General features: G+C 41.7%; 2 protein-coding genes across 6 annotated transcripts in view; one reads left to right on the forward strand and one right to left on the reverse strand.

The window, feature by feature from the left end:
- The first annotated feature begins 2,035 nt into the window (after positions 1 to 2,035).
- LOC106815396 (E3 ubiquitin-protein ligase KCMF1-like) lies at positions 2,036 to 10,701 on the forward strand. Its single transcript, XM_014819849.1, has 9 exons — positions 2,036 to 2,245; positions 5,748 to 5,915; positions 6,339 to 6,475; positions 6,707 to 6,820; positions 7,044 to 7,200; positions 7,469 to 7,623; positions 8,047 to 8,195; positions 8,619 to 8,764; positions 8,981 to 10,701. Exons 1-9 carry the CDS (start codon positions 2,230 to 2,232, stop codon positions 9,508 to 9,510), a joined length of 1,572 nt encoding a protein of 523 aa, XP_014675335.1. The 5' UTR covers positions 2,036 to 2,229; the 3' UTR covers positions 9,511 to 10,701.
- A 101-nt stretch (positions 10,702 to 10,802) lies between these two features.
- The window catches only part of LOC106815394 (DNA topoisomerase 3-beta-1-like), a 21,537-nt gene continuing 14,839 nt past the window's right edge, over positions 10,803 to 17,500 (reverse strand). For all 5 annotated transcript variants that reach the window (XM_014819846.1, XM_014819845.1, XM_014819847.1 and 2 more), the window contains exons 12-18: positions 17,009 to 17,191; positions 16,656 to 16,865; positions 14,616 to 14,833; positions 13,974 to 14,154; positions 13,382 to 13,581; positions 12,815 to 12,920; positions 10,803 to 12,108 (exon numbers count right to left, since the gene is read on the reverse strand). In XM_014819846.1, the coding sequence (XP_014675332.1) occupies positions 11,890 to 12,108; positions 12,815 to 12,920; positions 13,382 to 13,581; positions 13,974 to 14,154; positions 14,616 to 14,833; positions 16,656 to 16,865; positions 17,009 to 17,191 (1,317 nt within the window). In that variant the 3' untranslated portion in view covers positions 10,803 to 11,889. The remainder of the gene's footprint in view (positions 12,109 to 12,814; positions 12,921 to 13,381; positions 13,582 to 13,973; positions 14,155 to 14,615; positions 14,834 to 16,655; positions 16,866 to 17,008; positions 17,192 to 17,500) is intronic.

Below are 17,500 nucleotides of genomic sequence, written 5' to 3' on the forward strand. Positions count from 1 at the left end.
GTTAATCCGAAAACGACGTATTCGCGATGTCTGAACTGTGTGGGTCGTCAAAGGTCAAAGCGTTTAAAGGAGGTGTTAAAAGGAAGGGGGAAATTCACTCCTTAACGTTAAGCGTATAGGGAGGAAATGGCAGAATTGCGGCACAATCTAAACGGCTCGACTATAGGCTCGTGTATAGTACGTGTATAGATAGTGGTAGGAAAAGCCGATCAACTGTGCCCTGAAATGTGGATGCGTCACAGGTCATAAGCTGTCAATGGGCACAGGAGAGATTTTAGACATTTTCTGAGGACAGTGGTTGTGACGGAGCGATTGGAAAATTTTTTTTTCAGGCGGTGACTAGCATTTTTTATGGCGTTATTGAATAGGACCATGAAATGTGCTTTCCAGCTGACTGCGAAGGTAAGTGTCTGTAACCTTTTGACCTCAGAGGAGGGATTTTAAACATGGATTGTTAACTGTTACTGTGGTTAGATAAGAATTTGACTGCGTGGGTTTGCTAGTAGAATCTATACATGCTCTGTGATGTATGAGGCTACAAGGTCCATGTGTAAATTTCAAAACGCTAAATTTTCTTGAAGGAGGTTTTATGCTCCTTAATCGTATAATTTCCTATGCATTGCTGTAGCTGTCAGTGTTCTTATATATGCCCTGCCAGTGGCAATGCACGTGCATGTTTTATGGTGGCTGATAATATGGTGTATTTGTTTGCCTGGCCGTTATAATTAGTAGCAGTGCTGCAGCTCTCTATTTCTAGCCTGTTAGGCTTGTGTAGGTAAATGGACGATGTGCTTATCTATTCTGTTTGGCCAAATAGTTGTTACTATACACTAGTTAGTTCGTACGATGGAGCTTTCCAGCTACGACACGTACGCGCCATGCTCGTGGCAACTTTCATAACGATCCCAACGAACTTTCTTCGAGAAGGCTCTGATATCCATTCCGTGTTTGAAATAAGGGCTTACGTTTGTTCGCTACTTGTCCATTTCACGGAGGACAAGTAGATCATGCTCGTGTTAGCTTGTCTGCTGGATCAAGCATGCTTTTTTAGAGCAATTTTTATATTTCTACCATGTGGCCTGCTGGAACACGGAGTTAACATTAGTATAAACATGGGGCTGCCGGCATTTGCCACCCTTGAATTTACATATTTACTATTAGTATATACATTTTATTGCTGAAGTTATATAAAAACGTTACCGCCTTGCTAAGCCTCACGGAAACGGTTCTTGCTTAGGCCTTTAGAAAGACAGTCATGACAAGTCAGTCTGATAGACAATCAGAAACGTGCTGTTATAGTACACATCAGTTCCGTACAGCTTCGTCCGGCAACTCCGCCTCGAGAATAGATGAGGAGAAATTAGAGGGAGATGAGGGGGGAGAGAGACTGAGCAGCTGAGCTGGGATAGAAGAAGTGGTGAGAGAGGATGAGCGCGGACGAGTATCAGAGAGAGATTGAGAGAGAGAGAGAGAGCAGGAAGAGATGAGAGATGATGTTCTAGTTTGAGAGAGGAGAGAGAGGAAGAGGATGAGATGAGAGATGGAGAGAGTAGAGAGTGATGAGACTCGATCGAGAGAGGAGAGAGAGAGGGAGGAGAGGAGAGGAGAGGGGAACAAGACGGAGGAAGAGGCGAGATGCGGAGCGGCGTTGAGGGAGAGGAGCGAGGGAGAGAGATGAAAAGAGAGACAGACGCGCCGATTCGTTTGCCCCTGAGTTTAGCATCAGAACACCTGCCGTCAGGTGAGCGCTGTCGCTCTGCGGCACTTGTTTATTTATTGATGACTTGCTGATCTATGTATGTAAATAATAGGCATATCTCTGCAGAAGTAACATTCTACATATTGTAATATTGAATGTTCAATTTGGTGAAATACTTTTCAATCCATTTACAATAGCTTTAGAGTTTTACTTCACTTATTAATGCGTTATTATATAATTATGCGCATTGGTTTAATTTTTTTCTGTGACTGCAGCTGCTGTCATCGAATTAAATTTATTACGTCGCACAATTTTCATGCTACACACCGAAAGATAGTGACGTCATTTATCATGGCCGCGACCAGCAGTTAAAAATCCTGCTTTAATAAATACTTTAACGCTTGGATTAAATTGCTTATGTATGACTGCATGGTTAGGTATTTTTAACTGCTAGCGGATCCCCTAAAGTACATGGAAGCAAAACATTTCCTCGGTGTTATCTAGTAATATAACAATAGTGTAGAGAAAAGATGTCTCGTCACGAAGGTAAGTAAATTTCTCCATTTTCTGATCGTGTTACTTGGGATTTTACCGATCAGTGTTTATTGCAGAAACAGTGAGTAGGCATCAGTAAACGGGAAAGCTTGTATTATATCATAGTATATCGCACATACTTGTTTAACGTATATATCACCGGTGAAAATCCACTTTAGGCACCTTAGGTATCACGAAGTGATGCACAGATTTGTGTGTATCATCAACTGATGCACAGACTTTCCGTATATCACGGAATGATGCAAAAACCCTAAGCCTAACCCTAACCCTAACACACTTCGTGATACCCAAGGTTATACTTTATGACTTAGGGTTAGGGTTTTTGCATCATACCTTTATATACGGAAAGTCTGTGCATCAGTTGATAATACACAGAAATCTGTGCACCACTTCGTGATACCTAAGCCTAAGGTGCCTAAAGTGAATTTTCGCCTTAGTACATAAGATGATAAGTAAATATTTAATGATAATCTTTGTCGTACAGAGAGGTATTTTGATTATATATATTATAATACGAAGTGATTATTTCCCCGGTAAGCCAGACAACTAAGCCAAGAAATCAAACTAGCTTCTCCGGCAAAAAGCAGACTATGCCGCTAGTTAGGGTTGTGGCGGCGTATTTGGACGCTCGCCCGAAACTGGACGCTCCTAAGTACGCATGCGCGCAGGCGCCTCTTGTTTTGCAAGGGCGCACACAGCGCATGTGCAATATGCGCATTAGTCATCTGCGCATCTTGCCCTTCGACACGGTCGCAATAAACAAACATGGCGGACTTCCCTGTCACTGATGAAAACATTTGATTGAAACAATTTGCAATATGTAGTAAATTAGTAAGACTGTGTTATATGTGTCAGGTTACAAGGCGAAACAAAAGAAAACAAAAGAGCATGTCTACTATTTCCTACGGCCGTGCAAAATAAGATTCAAACAAAAAGAAAACAAGAGCAAAACAAAAGAGCATGCCTACGGCGCGTCCAAATACTACGAGCGTCCAAATACGCCGGTACAGGCCCACAGGCGGAATACAGCAGCAGCGGGACACTTCGGTCTGCTGGAGAATTTAACTATGATTTTCAGCACTGTTTCTACGGCAAAGCCGGAGAAGCAGTGCTGAAAACGTACACTTGTTTCTCTGGCACCGGAGATCTAACAAGAAAATTTGTTCTTAATTCTCCGGGGGCCAGAGAACTAACGATGGTTTTCACCGCTGCTTCTCTGGCTGCCGGAGAAATAATACCAGCCATTATAATAATTATAATAATTAATAGTGAATAGTTTTTTTTTATAAATATTATGAAACATGGATGGAAGTTTGCTAACATCGTCAGTAACCAAACCTAGCATGTTCATAACATCACTGACCTTTTTTTATTAGTGCACCACCCAAAGCCAAACGTCAAGACACTTATTAAATAACCAATCGTAACTTGAGATAATTATAAACTATTGTCTCTAATTAGTTGTCACATATATATTGCAAGCGATTACGTCTGGTATAAGAACCGAAATTTTTAGACCCATGTTTACTAGCCTTAGAATACCTACGATTTACTATGCGTAACTCAACCAACTTGAGCTCAAATCATACACAGTACATTCGCCTAGCATCGTGCGAAATCGTTTCCTTGTATACACCCGCAATCCGGAGATACAGACTAAAACGTACGACACGATTTTCCATTATGTTGCCAGCAAACTGAATGTGTAAACCGCCGAACTCGAAACAAAAGGCAGCTACTAACGACTCTTGCGCCTCGGCGATGCGGTGTGGCTCGCTGGGCTAATCTTTTACCTATTTAACAGCTGCATTTTGTTTCGAATTCGGCGGTTTACACATTCAGTTTGCTGGCAACATAATGGAAAATCGTGTCGTACGTTTTAGTCTGTATCTCCGGATTGCGGGTGTATACAAGGAAACGATTTCGCACGATGCTAGGCGAATGTACTGTGTATGATTTGAGCTCAAGTTGGTTGAGTTACGCGTAGTAAATCGTAGGTATTGAATTCTAAGGCTAGTAAATGACGAATTTCCCTTGATTTTTGAAGTCACACTCCTTCCCTATTATCTACTCCTGATGACATATTATAAATAGCCAATCACAGTCGTAGATATTTTTATCAGAACATAAAAAAACATTTTGTAGCATGTTAAGGTGCTCAGCTGTCATTGGCTTTAAATATCATCTATCGATCAGACCATGTTCAAGGAAATTCAGTTTTGTATGATCTAGAACATTTATCATGCATGCTTGCATCTACCCAAAGTCCTATTTAAGCAAACATTTGGCTGTGCCGAGCACAGGATCTTTAAATCGATGGGGCCTAAGATAAAATATTGCTTGTTTCCCCTTTACTGACCGACTTGCCAAAACGCTGCTACTCGACACATTTTATTGGCCGATTAAAACAAAACAAAAATTATTTCGTTTCGTAAAAAAAAAATCTAATTTGTTCCGCAAAACCATATACACAAAACAGAATATACATTATACAATATACATACACACATCTTGTCAAAACAAAATAAAAAATATTTTTCACCTACCTACCTACTCGGTACCCTGAGAGGCAGGTAGGTAAAGGGGAAACAAACAATTTTTCAAAGGTGGCCTGGTGAGCACATTTAATGTCTGACAGTCTCTAATTTACAAACTTAAAATGCCTGCCATTGTGTAGCAAAATAGGAAGGGAGCTATGAGTCTGACATAACGCTAGTTTTTAACGCCTGCAGTGTGGCTGGAGCCGGTGAATACGATTAAAGTGATTACGTCACGGTAAATAATAAAACTAAAAAAAATATTTCCACTTTTTCACAAAATCTAGTAATTCTGTTCACTTTTTATGGTTAAATTGCTGCAATATGCTTCCTATTTTACTATATTGTTTGATGTGAACATACACTCGTGACTCATACATAGCCCATAGTATGCAATTAATGTCAGGATCATAATATCAAATCGCCCAGGTTTTTTGGATTTTTAACTAGTTGAGAAACAATCTTATCAGGTAAGAATTTGACGATACCTTTAGTCCCGTTAGTACTGGCAACAAAATTGGCAACAAAAATGTTACAAATATGCACCATGGAAAATTCGTGACTTAGTCAATTTAAGGTGCCATGCATTACAGTTCAGGGTTAGAAATTAATTTTTTTGCCAAGCAGCAAGTACCTGATGCTAGAGAAAAGGGCATGTAGCAAACTTACTCATCCAGGCAACATCATTGGTGCTTTTACTATGATTTATTAGGAATGTCTTGGTAGGAAGTTATTGCTGTTGATGTTGAGTGCAGGTAGCAAACAGACACTGGTAGGCAGCAAAACTGCTGTTTGCTGCCATTAATTTCGAACCCTGCAGTGTGTTTTGACCTTCAGCCTGTATCATTGATTCTAGTGCAGGTGTCCAATGCTATAAACTATCCTTCTTAAAACAATACCATGTTGAAGATGTTTGATCATCAACTATGCACATAATTGTGGATGTTACTTTTCAGGCGTGAGTTGTGACTCGTGTTTAAAAGGCAATTTCCGAGGCCGTAGGTACAAATGTCTTGTCTGCTACGACTACGACCTTTGTGATACTTGCTACGAAGCAGGGGCAACAACTAGTCATCACTTGATTCACCATCCCATGCAGTGCATAGTCACCAGAAGTGACTTTGGTGAGTGTGGTAGTTGAACACAGTGACATAATCAGGGAAACCTTCCCATTATATTACGAGTATGCACAAAACTCAGACAAGGGTCTATCATGTGTCAGTAGGAATGTGATGATGCATCAAACTGTCGATTTTAAACTAGCAATAATGTTTGGCTCTATAGCAACGTATTGATGGCAAAATAAAACATTGATAACTATTGCTGATAGTTTGCTGAACAATCAATAGTTTTCGATAGTTGCTACATTAAAATACCAAGTTAGTTAATTTACTGTTAAAGCTATGTGTGTGTGTGTGCATGCGTGCGTGCGTGCGTGTTTGTGCATGCCTGTGTGAGTGCGTGCATGAGTTTGCGTGTAATAATTTAGAGTGTCACACACTTGAACTCAATTTCTGTTACGTTCGATCTTCGCTTGTCTGTTTCAGAGCTGTACTATGGTGGGGAGACTTTGCTTGAGCAGCCACAATCTTTCACTTGTCCCTTCTGCTCGCGGATGGGATTTACAGAAGCTGCCTTGCAAGATCACGTCACATCGGAGCATCCAGAGACAACCACCGATGTCGTACGTCAACATAGTAATTGTGTTAGTTAACTGCGCGTAATTTGATTGTCACCAAGAGAAAAAACGTCACGTTGGAGGTTTTACTTTTCTCTTGATCTGAGGTCTTAGCTATAAAAATATCATGTCTGTTAACACGGAAAACTCCTTTGAATCTATGTTCCGTAATCAGCCTACCTAAATTTCCAGAAACGATTGAATTCGTATAAATATTCAGGTATGTTGTAATTTTAGGTGTGCCCAGTTTGTGCGTCGCTGCCGGGCGGGGAGCCTAACCATGTTACTGATGACTTTGCCGCTCATTTAGCCTTGGAACACAGAGCTCCCAGAGATCTGATTTCGTTCCAGATATCCTTTTTATGCAGAGTACTATTGACTGCGTTATGGTGTGCTGTTTGCTCCATTATTTAATACTACTACAGATAATAGAATCTCATTTGTCATTATGTTGTGGACTTTACATTCAGTGTCTTGGTTACCCAGACTAAAATATAGTCACTAGCTGTAGAAGGTGACACATGGGATAATAACCAATATATTACTGTATATTCCTTAACACTTGTCTCTGCACGATGAACCAGCCAGCTCTCGACATGTGCGTCGGATACCACATCCAGGTCGTGGAGTCACGACCACCAGGGCGCGTCGTTCTAACATGCACTTCGGTAATTCTTCTGGTATCTCGATACTATCGCCTGGCAACAGAGATGCCATGGATCCTATTGCTGGTGAGTGGGGCCTAAATTCGGCAGTCAGGTAATTGCTGAAAAGCTGTCTCTTGCATTTATGTTGTGGGTGATGATAACGTCCTGTAAGCAGTAACAGTAGGTGTTGCTTTGCCTAGTTTCTTCATTGTCACAATGTTCCTCTCAATTCATCGGCTATTGCGCTGTTGTTTCCCGCTAAGTAGCCATATACATCATGCTCGCATTGCTTACAGATATTGTGTTATTATCATGTACATGTTTATCTTACGGTTATTATGTGTATTTACAGAGCTGCTTTCACAGTTGTCTGGTGTGAGGCGCAGCTCAGGTCTGGGGGCGGGGACTGGTGGGTCTGCTGGTACTGGTACAGCTCAGCAGAACAACACTAGTTCCCAGCTACAGCAACTACAAGTTCAACTCCAGCTAGAAAGACAACAGGCTCAGGTACTCTAGACCTCCAGCTCCCTAGCAGCCATTTAGTAGACAAGAGCAACAGTTTCGTAATAAGGTTTTACTTCTCTGTGGTAGCGAAACTGTATGTTATTCCAACCTCCAAATTTCTCAAATGGCTCTTGAAATTTGGTGGCTTTTTATCACCTTGAAACATAGTAAATCTCTTGTGCATTTTTAAAGTCAGATATATTTTTAACAGGGGTTCACTATTCCTGAAATGCCAATTGTTTTTACCAGAAAAAAAACACTGATTGGGAAGTCTATGAGGTTGTTGATTGCAGAGTATCATAAATCAACAACTGTGATATTTCCCCAACATACTCTTTCCTTCTTTCACAATGTGTCATGTATTTTTTCCAATTCAACTTTGATAGCAAATGTAGTAATTTTATCGATAATTCACCATTTTATCAGATGGCGAGACAACATTTAGAGAGGTTACCTAGAAGACAAGCTTCAACGAATAGCAGCAGTGCTTCAACCTACACGCTAAACAGTGTCGCTCTAGACTCGACTACCAGTGAACGACAGTCGTCAACAAGCTCCCAGTATCTGTTAGTAAGGTACATGTTGCAGTTTGTTGTACTTGGTCTGTCTTCACCATAACCCAACAGCACTGCAGTGAGTAAAGATTGGTAAATGTCTTGCGTGCAGAGTGCTTGTGACGGTTTTTAGAAAAGCCTACATCATGAGCTCGTGCTTCAAGTGGTGAAAGCCTGCAAGTCTGCAGCGATATTTGTATCATAGAGTGCTATTCGCACAGAGATTGTATGTTTGTCTACAAGGATGCACAGATCATTCTGAGTTTATAACACGGCTATTATAATGTTAGTTTACACCACGACTGGTTATTAAGTCTTCTTCTTGGAGTCCGTGCCTATAACAGTACAACTGAAATAAATCACATTACAGTTTCTTTACACAATGGCCAAATCCGTGGCCAATTCTGAGAATTACTTTTAACCGGTTCCATTCTTTCCTACTAGGCATAGTGAACCTACCTTGTCGGATGCTGACCAGGCTGCACTGGAAGTCGAGAGAGCTGATCATAGCCAATTTGTACAAGAGCTGCTTCTTTCTGCACTAGCAAGCAACTTGGTGCTGGATGATGACTTTGCCGAATTTGGGGAGGGTAAGCCCTTCTAATTTTGCACATTATTGGTTCCTGTGACCATCAGATATGTATCGGAGATGTATCCGAACTCTGACCTGTGATTGCATCAGGTGTTCTATCGAAAGTGTTTGATTCTACGCAGTGCGTGTCATCGTTTCGCGTTAGACTGCCTTGTTGCGAGAAGTAATTTACTCGTTAAGTGGGGTTTTCTCATTGCGAAATTTGTCGTTGAAGGACTGGCAGACGTCGGACAACACGGTCCATCTACGACAGCAGGTGGCTTCGCTGTCCCGCCCCAGGCAAGCGGCTCGAAGCCGGTACCGCCCAAGCGGCACGTGCGACCTCCACTACAGCCACGACCCGACATGGCGCGGATACCCGGCGGGAGCTTGACCCCGCCTGGCTCGTCCGGCGGCGGCGGCGGCGCGCGCGTCCCGAGCATCCCCATCATGATGCGCGATGCGGCGCGGTCCCGCCCCGCCAGCCACCAGCCCGACCTGTCACGGCCCAGCGCGCCCTGTCCCGTGGGGGGACAGACGGCGAATCAGAGCCCGGAGTTGGCGCGACCGAACGGCACTCGCGCGTCTGCGCAGGCGTCGCAGGAGCGGCAGAACGTGAGGATGAGCGGAGGCGTCGGCGGACAGGCGAGTCAGGACGTGAGAGCGCAGGGAAGCATGCTGAGGCGCAGCGCCCCGCGGCCGTCCCCCAGTGACCCCAGGAGGAGGGACAGGGAGCCACCGCCTGCGCCGGGCACCCGCAAGTAATCGGTAGACTGTGATGTCGCGACGCAGTCCGGGAGACAGAGCTGTACAAGGTGGTGTGTGCGATGTTGGCTGCTAATGGTCTAATTGAATTTATAGTACTTGCAGTTGCATGAGAACAGCTTTCCCCCACTTCTAGGGTTATTGTTATGGGGTGTAAAATCAGCATTATTTTAATTTCTAAAACGATGTAAAGACAAGCATATCTAAGTATGGCGTTAATTTGGATCAGTATATTTATATATATATATATATATATATATGCGTGTATAACGTAGCACTAGCACAGTGAGTATGCCTACCGATAGCAAGCAAGGTAAATTCTGTTGGATTTTGTTCAAATAGCTTTGGCAGCATTCAGTTGACAGTGATCATAGTGTCTGAGCGAAACTTGTAAGAGAATTTTATGAGACTACAGGTTGCAGCTGATTCTGTGCTCAGTAATATACTTGAGCTAGTGTGGAGTTCTGCGAATGATATTACGTGTGAGCAAGGTTTGAAATATTGGAAGGCGACAGCTGTGGCTTTGGCTACCTACAGACTGTCCACATATATAGAATCACCGGCTCACTTTTGGGAAAAGGTAGTGCTGCAAATTCTGTTTGGTGTTTTTTCAAAGTTTATTTCGGAGGCGAGTAATTAAACCGAGTTTGTTGTGTAAATAGAGCGAGCAAGCACGGGTCATTCGAAGTTGGGAGTTTGTATTGTGGGTGTCACACAGAGATAGACGAAGGAAAGCTCGGAGGGCTGGGGGCCCGGCCATGTTGCATTTTGTTGGAAGCGAGAATTTGCACCAAATTATATTCTGGTTGTAATCCATGTAAGAGAGTTGTTTGTCTTGTAATAACACAAGCTTGCCAGTCAGAATGCGGGCATGGCAGAATGGCAACGACCTAGCAAGAAGGTGTATGTCCACCAGTTAGAGTGCAGTAAACCAGAACCTTTCACTTCTTTACTCACGTAAAATTAACTATGTATTAGATTATTATTTTTGCCTAGCCTCAAAGTAATGCGTTAATTTTTAATAAAACAAATGCGACTGGTTGAAAAAAATTCACTCGATTCCGAGTGTGATTCTGTCAGGTGATTCAGTTCTATCGTATTACAAGACAGTGCTTTAAGAATATTAGGTGAGATTGCTCACATGTTGCTTTTGATCCGTAATAAAAGGAATGTATTTATTATTACAGCAAATTTCTTCATATTCATTTTGTTTCTCTCGTTCTGTTACTCTCCCTTTGTATCCAGTATTTCTTTTCTCGTAAACATGTAAACGTCAATATTCTAAAACAAAATTCATTGGTCAGTGGACAATCTTTTAATGATATTCTGCGGATTGTTCGTAAAAAACGTTAAGGTAAGGTTTGGCAGATTTGCTCTTGACGCCTCGCTCTGCCTACACCAACTGCTCAAAATGTTTATTTCCAATACATACATATGGTGGAAACAGTTTTTTCCGACCTTTTGAACGACCTTCACTATTATTCATGCGTTGTTGACTTTGCCATTTAGCATGCTGGGTTTTTAATAGTTTTGAGACAATCAGTCCTTCCAAGATTCCCCATAACCAAATGTTTATGATGACTATTTATTTTTTAAGATTTAACTGGTCACAAAGGCTAAAGAGGTCATGTTGACAATCATTGCACTTATAAAATTCATAAATCCTAAACGCACCAAACATTGTATCATTGTCTATCATACAGTAGTGTCATACCTGGTATGAAACAAGTTTGCCATGTCGTATAAGGGAAATGTGGAACTGTAATAACATTTAACGTTAACAATTTTTTCACATTATAAAATTAGCATACATTCTCATACCAGTTTACTGTTATTCCATGAATAAAGTTTTACCTGCTGTAAACAACCTTTTGGATAAGAAACTCTGAAAGACCATCTTCATCAATAAAGTTTTACCTGCTACCTAGCTATAAGTAGCCAACAATGGACTAAATTCCATAGATACAGCATTCACCTTACCTGGCTTTCAATTACAACAGTGCCAGTGCCGTCCGTATACAGCCGTGCAGAAATGGTTGGAGCAATATTGCTGGTACCGACTAGAAATAGCTTTGCATAAATGGTAACGTGCAGAATTGTTGAGCGATTCACAGCATTTCTATCTGACTGTGATCTAATGTAATATAACACTGCTCTCTGCATTGCTAATTATGCCCTAGGTTCCAGTCTATCATCACGTCTTTCCTAGTGGTAGAATGTAGTTAACTAATTAGCTATCGTACAAAACACTTGAGAATTGTTAGGTTTCATCCAACACTTGATTTTTCTAGATAGAGAGCAAACACACTGTGCATTAAAAACAACACAGATGGTGATAGCAAATATAAAACTGCTTTAATCACATTGGCAACATTGCTTTCATACAAAATATGCTGCCAGCTGCGACATTTTATCTTTTGGTGGCTTTCCCCGGCCTCTTCCCCTTCCCCTACCACGCCCCCTTCCCCTTCCACCGCCTCCCCCTGGTCTCCGGGCAGTCATTCGGGCATGACGTAGTCCAGTTAGGGGTGCTAGTATTGGGTCACAGAAGACGCATCCTGTATGCTGGGTCTGCCCATCCTCAAGCGGATTCTTCAACTGGAAAATATAAACAAAACACTATTACTCTCCTAAATCTATATATTACTACCAATAATACAACCCTCCGCACAGTAATTCTACTCCAAATAATGATGCTCATTCCAAGGTTTGATAAGGCTCGAAACCAATGATATAACGCTGTGTACCAACACATTAGGAGGACATACAGAAGCTATAGTTATTCTCTTTTTCAGTGAATGTTTGTGATTATCGTCCAAGTTCATTGTATATTTTCATTAAAAGGGCTTTCATTCTTACTCACGTAAGATTGCAATTACCAGTAAAACCACTTATAGATGATGCAGAGTCCTATAGCCATCCCATTTTCTACCCAAAATACGAGAATAGTGCTTCTAAATATCTCATCAATTGCCTCACCAGTGTGATATAACTAGGATTACCCATATTTAAAAGAAATGTAGGGGAAATTTTTCCAAGTGTGGAATGAACGATGTCATTTCCAAATATCTTTTTAATGGGTCATCATGAACTGTTGAGAAGTTAAGGCAAAGTCACCTGATCTTAAAAAACAAAATCAGATTTCGGCAGGCAAAAGGTGGTTCAATTCACTGCAAACGCATAACGAATCAGACTTTGTAGGCTAATCAGAAATAGCTGCACATAATCCATGAATATACAGCTAAGGTTGCACCAAACATCTCTCCTGACCGCATAAATGTGAGAGCAATAATACAATGCACACCTTGTTGAAATCGATAGTCATCATTGTCGCGTCACACTTTTCACAGTCGCTGTCCGCCAAGCCGACCTTGTACGCATCCTCGAAACATGCTATGACCACGTTACACCTGCGGAGAGACAGCAATCATATTTATTCACTCACGGCCAGCAGAACACATCGCTTTGCTTCAATTTCATGTATTGGTACAGATGATTTGTTCTTCTTCTCGGGTCACTACACTACACTCGACCTAGCCAGTGCAGCACACAGGACTACTAATACATGCACACACTAACATATAAGCGAATGCGATACCATGCGCTTAGTCAGAAATTACAAAGACACATCATACCATAAAGACCACAGTGATTTAATTCTCTTACAAACAAAATATAAAAGCAAGCTGATTGAATGAACTGTACCCAAAAGTCATTCACATACCCCCAGACTATACTAGGAACTTGTTGAGGTTGTTGAAGTACTACGTTTTTAACAACATGATCGATTGCACCTGGCCTTGTTATTTGCTGGCTACTGTATCATCTCCATAGCGCAAAACCCCTTTCAAGCCAACTTGATCAAAATTACTTGTTGCAGGCTAGCTTCCACTTGGGACCGGACGTTTGGTCGAGATTCAGAACACCACTTTCACACTCCATGCACGACGCGACGCCATTCATGGACAGGCTGTATGTACAGGTAGGGTGTGTGCACTCGTTACACGCCATGCCCTTCCGCATGTCCTTGAACGGTGGATAGTTGTAGCAGTATGGGCACACCGGGTAGCACTGTAATCATGCATACAACAAGTCAACTCAATAAGTGATCTCAATAAGTACTTGCTAGTGGCCGCAGTTGTTCAGTAACCGCATGCTATTTTTTTAAAGAATTTAAAAGGGCATATATATACTTTTGCCTATAACGTTTACTGTCTTTTTTATTCTTTATCATTCACTTAGCATAGTTGTTCATTTTTGACCTATTACAATTGCAGGACACTCCGATTAAGTGATAAATAAATAAAGCCTCATGACATCTGATATTAAGTCTGTCTCATATCTCATTCCTTAACATTCTACATAATTAAAATAAGAAATAATTTAAGTAATCTAATATGAATTAAGTGGACACTACAATCGGTGCATTTATGCTCAGCGAGAGACGCGTATGGTTCACGTACCTTCCCCTTCGATCCCGAGGTCCACAGCACGAGTTCAAAGTCGTCGAGAGGACAAGCGAGTTCTTTGTAGAGCTTGATGTTGCCGTTCTGCGGCAGGTTGTACGTCTCGTCACACTGAGCGCAGTGCAGCCGGCTAGGCTTCGCCTGAATGAACTTCATGAAGCGCCGGCATTTGCCACACCTGAGAGCATGTGCAGTGGAAAACATCAAGCAGTGAAGCAGGCAGTGAATATGGATTGCCACACCTGAGGCGGAGAGCATGCGCAGGTAAAAAAAAAACATGTAGCAGCCCATGAATACGGAGCACATAGTTGTGCAGGAGCTTGTTAGATGTGTGTACCGTGTCGCGGGTATGATGGGTGACCCACGAAATTATTTGTAGTCCCCGCCCGCAATTCTGCAAAATCTCGCTCGTACAAAAGCAAGCAGCTTTCTGGTTTTACATTACGAAGACCCTTCGACCTCGGCACACACAAATAAATGGATTTATCTCGGTCTCCACGCCAGCTCTAAAACTGACCCCACAGCACATCTTTCTACACTTGGAGTAATTTCTTCGTGACATAACTATAGAGGAAGTTACTATGGAAACTGAATGAAGGAAGATGCTCTGATTAAAAGGAAGATTCTAAGCAAACTGACCTTGACAGCGGTTTCCCGGTCTCCGCAAGCGAGGTGAAGGTCACTTCAAACAGCTCATCTACGCGCTGTATCTGCTGCACAAAGTAGTGGAACTTCAGCTTGAAGATGGTGACAGCATGCAGCAGCACCGCCTGGTGGTCAGCTTTACCCTGCGCGATCAGATTCAGCTGTTTCTCGACGGCAGCGCGCATGTGTGGAAGCACCAATTCTGCATCCGTCTGTCAACAACACAACCACACCGTTTTACTCGCAAAGTTATGCCTATGCAAAAAAAAACTATACAGTTTTTATTAGTGCTTACGTTTATTCGCACAACCGAAAATTATGTCCATGCAAAATAATAATACTATACCATTTGTATTAGTGCTTGCATTAATCTTTGAAGATCAAGTAACTACATCATACTACCTATTTTGCAGCTCTGTTGGAAAACATACAGGCATAATGCAAACACCTGCTATTTGTATTGCTTTCAAGGTTAATATAAGTCAAATATGCGCAGTTTTATGCTTCTAACCATGTTAACAATTTGCTCTTGCTCTTGCTTTACTCCTGATCATTAACTATGATTTTAAGTACCTGCTAAGTGGAATGTGACATAACATTTGATTAGGAGGTGGCATGGCATTCAGTAAAAATGCATTTGCAAAGTTGGAGATTTCTGGAAAGTTTTAGCTATGCCTCTGTCAAGTGTATGCTATGACCAGAAGGTGCTATTGATAATTGAGAAATGAATGTAATATTGAGTGGAATCATCTTGTTTTAGCCATATAAAATTATCTGTAGCCAAGGTTATGACCTCTTGCAAACGTTACATAAAGGCAAGAGTACATAATAGAGATATTATGAATAATCATACAATAATAATGTACATAATAATCTCTATTATGTACTCTTGATAAAAGTTTTATATCTTTCTTTGCACATCTAACATGGCAAGTCAAGAACACAACATATCTGTGAATTTCGCCACATAGTACAGTAAAGCATGCAAATCAGTATAATGTGACTTAACTGAGGAAAAAAGTGATGTTACTCACAAAATGTGGGCGTGTAACATGCTTTAAGGGTACAACATTGCTTTTGTACATAATTTGAAAATCAGGGAGTGAACATTAACATATTTACTATGCACATGCTCTACTGTGTAACCAACGGTATAGCCACTTAGCAACAGTTTCCTATGTGATATTTCCTTTAGGTTTTGCTTCACATTTTGTATGGTTTCTTTAGCTTTTCTTTTTGTTCCCGACTTAGATGTAGCTGGGTACTGGGCACTTCCTGGAGGACCAGAGCTGCACACTGTGTATGCACATGCCAGTGTTTATAAATATATATCAATACTACTACGAGACACGATATACACAGCACTGATGTGTCACGCAGGCATGTTAGTGGGAAGCGTCATTAATTATGTAATTTCCCTAGTTATTCATTGATCAGATGTGTTATGATGTTACCAGGCACTGATTTCTATTTTTAGGATGGCTAGGGCTAAGATTTTGAGGTGAGTTAAGCTGTGGACACACTAGCCGATTTTTCATGCGATTGAGCCGCCTGGCTGTGTCGGGCGGCTGAGTCGGGCGACTAAAGCTACTAGCCAATTTTTCATGCGATTGAGCCGCCTGGCTGAATGATGATTATAGTCACATGATTGAAAATGGCACCGTTTGATTGGCTGATGAATTGTACATTCGGGCGTGCATAGTAGAGCATTGTATAGTATTGCATTGTTCGAGCGCGCATTGCATATAGTCGCGCGACTCAAATAATCGCCCCGATTTTATCAAACATGTTTGAAATATCGAAAATCGACCGCGACTCACTGGACACACTAGGCGATTTCAGCCAAGCGGCTCGACCGCATGAAAAATCGCCTAGTGTGTCCACCCCTTTAACAAGGAATATCAGCGTAACTTCTGGAATATACTAGATAATTAAAGGACGAATATATTCCATATATATATATGTGTGTCATTATCAGTATATTATATCAGTTATATATTAGTATAGATATTATAGATCGGTGCTTCGCCATACCCGCTGGTAGCCATGCACGAGCATGATTCCTAGTGGTGTGGGTATGAGGCGTCTGCCGTTGCCCACGGTTACGTAGTTGCGCACACAGATGTTGTTGATGTGGACGGGTATGCTTGCATCGGTGCCGATACAGTGCTTCTCCATGAGCGTGATCAGCTCGCTCTCAGTCAGGTAGTCTGGAGCGCACGTCTGCCGCTCGACAAGCTTCACCTGTAACCATGGTAACACTACGATGCTACAGCGAGTCCCAGACTGCCGACTGCTGAAATCCTGTACCTTACTCATGATCACAGCATGGAACACTCGTCATTTTCTGACTGTCGTTATCTAATGGTATAGTATACACGCAGTACCTCTTGAATTGGGCAGACATCACCCTTGCCTATCTGCGGCATGCTCTCTTCAGCGGGTATAGCCTGCCAGGTCATGATGGCCGTGAACCCAGGAGCAATTAGTTCTTTGCCAACTAGTGTGAATTTCTCATCGGCAATGTCAAAGGAGATAGTGGTTTGCAGGTATCTACAGTCAGGACTAAGCTGCAAGGTAAATGAATTGTGTTTTCGCAAGTGCAAAAAACATGCATTTCTTACACGCATGTCACTTCAAACAAAAGCCTCACATAGAAATAGGATTCCTGCTTCTCTTTGTCTCTCTCTCATCATCTTTTCGATGGAATCAGATTTATATTACACATATAATCACTACATTTGATTTTCCTACTGCTAGTTTTCTTGAGAAATAGAGAGTGAGAGAGAGCTAGAGGACATAAAAATATTAAGAGAGAGGGAAAGAGAACCGAGACAGATGGGGAATTAGAGAAAGAGAGAAGAGAGTGACAGAGAGAG

Source organism: Priapulus caudatus, unplaced genomic scaffold (genome assembly GCF_000485595.1).
Source record: "Priapulus caudatus unplaced genomic scaffold, Priapulus_caudatus-5.0.1 Scaffold1105, whole genome shotgun sequence".
Classification (NCBI taxonomy): domain Eukaryota; kingdom Metazoa; phylum Priapulida; class Priapulimorpha; order Priapulimorphida; family Priapulidae; genus Priapulus; species Priapulus caudatus.

Coding starts and splice junctions, on each gene's coding strand:
- LOC106815396 (XM_014819849.1), top strand. Junction 6,821..7,043: donor GAGATCTGATTTCGTTCCAG/ATATCCTTTTTA, acceptor TTGTCTCTGCAC/GATGAACCAGCCAGCTCTCG. Junction 8,765..8,980: donor CTTTGCCGAATTTGGGGAGG/GTAAGCCCTTCT, acceptor TTGTCGTTGAAG/GACTGGCAGACGTCGGACAA.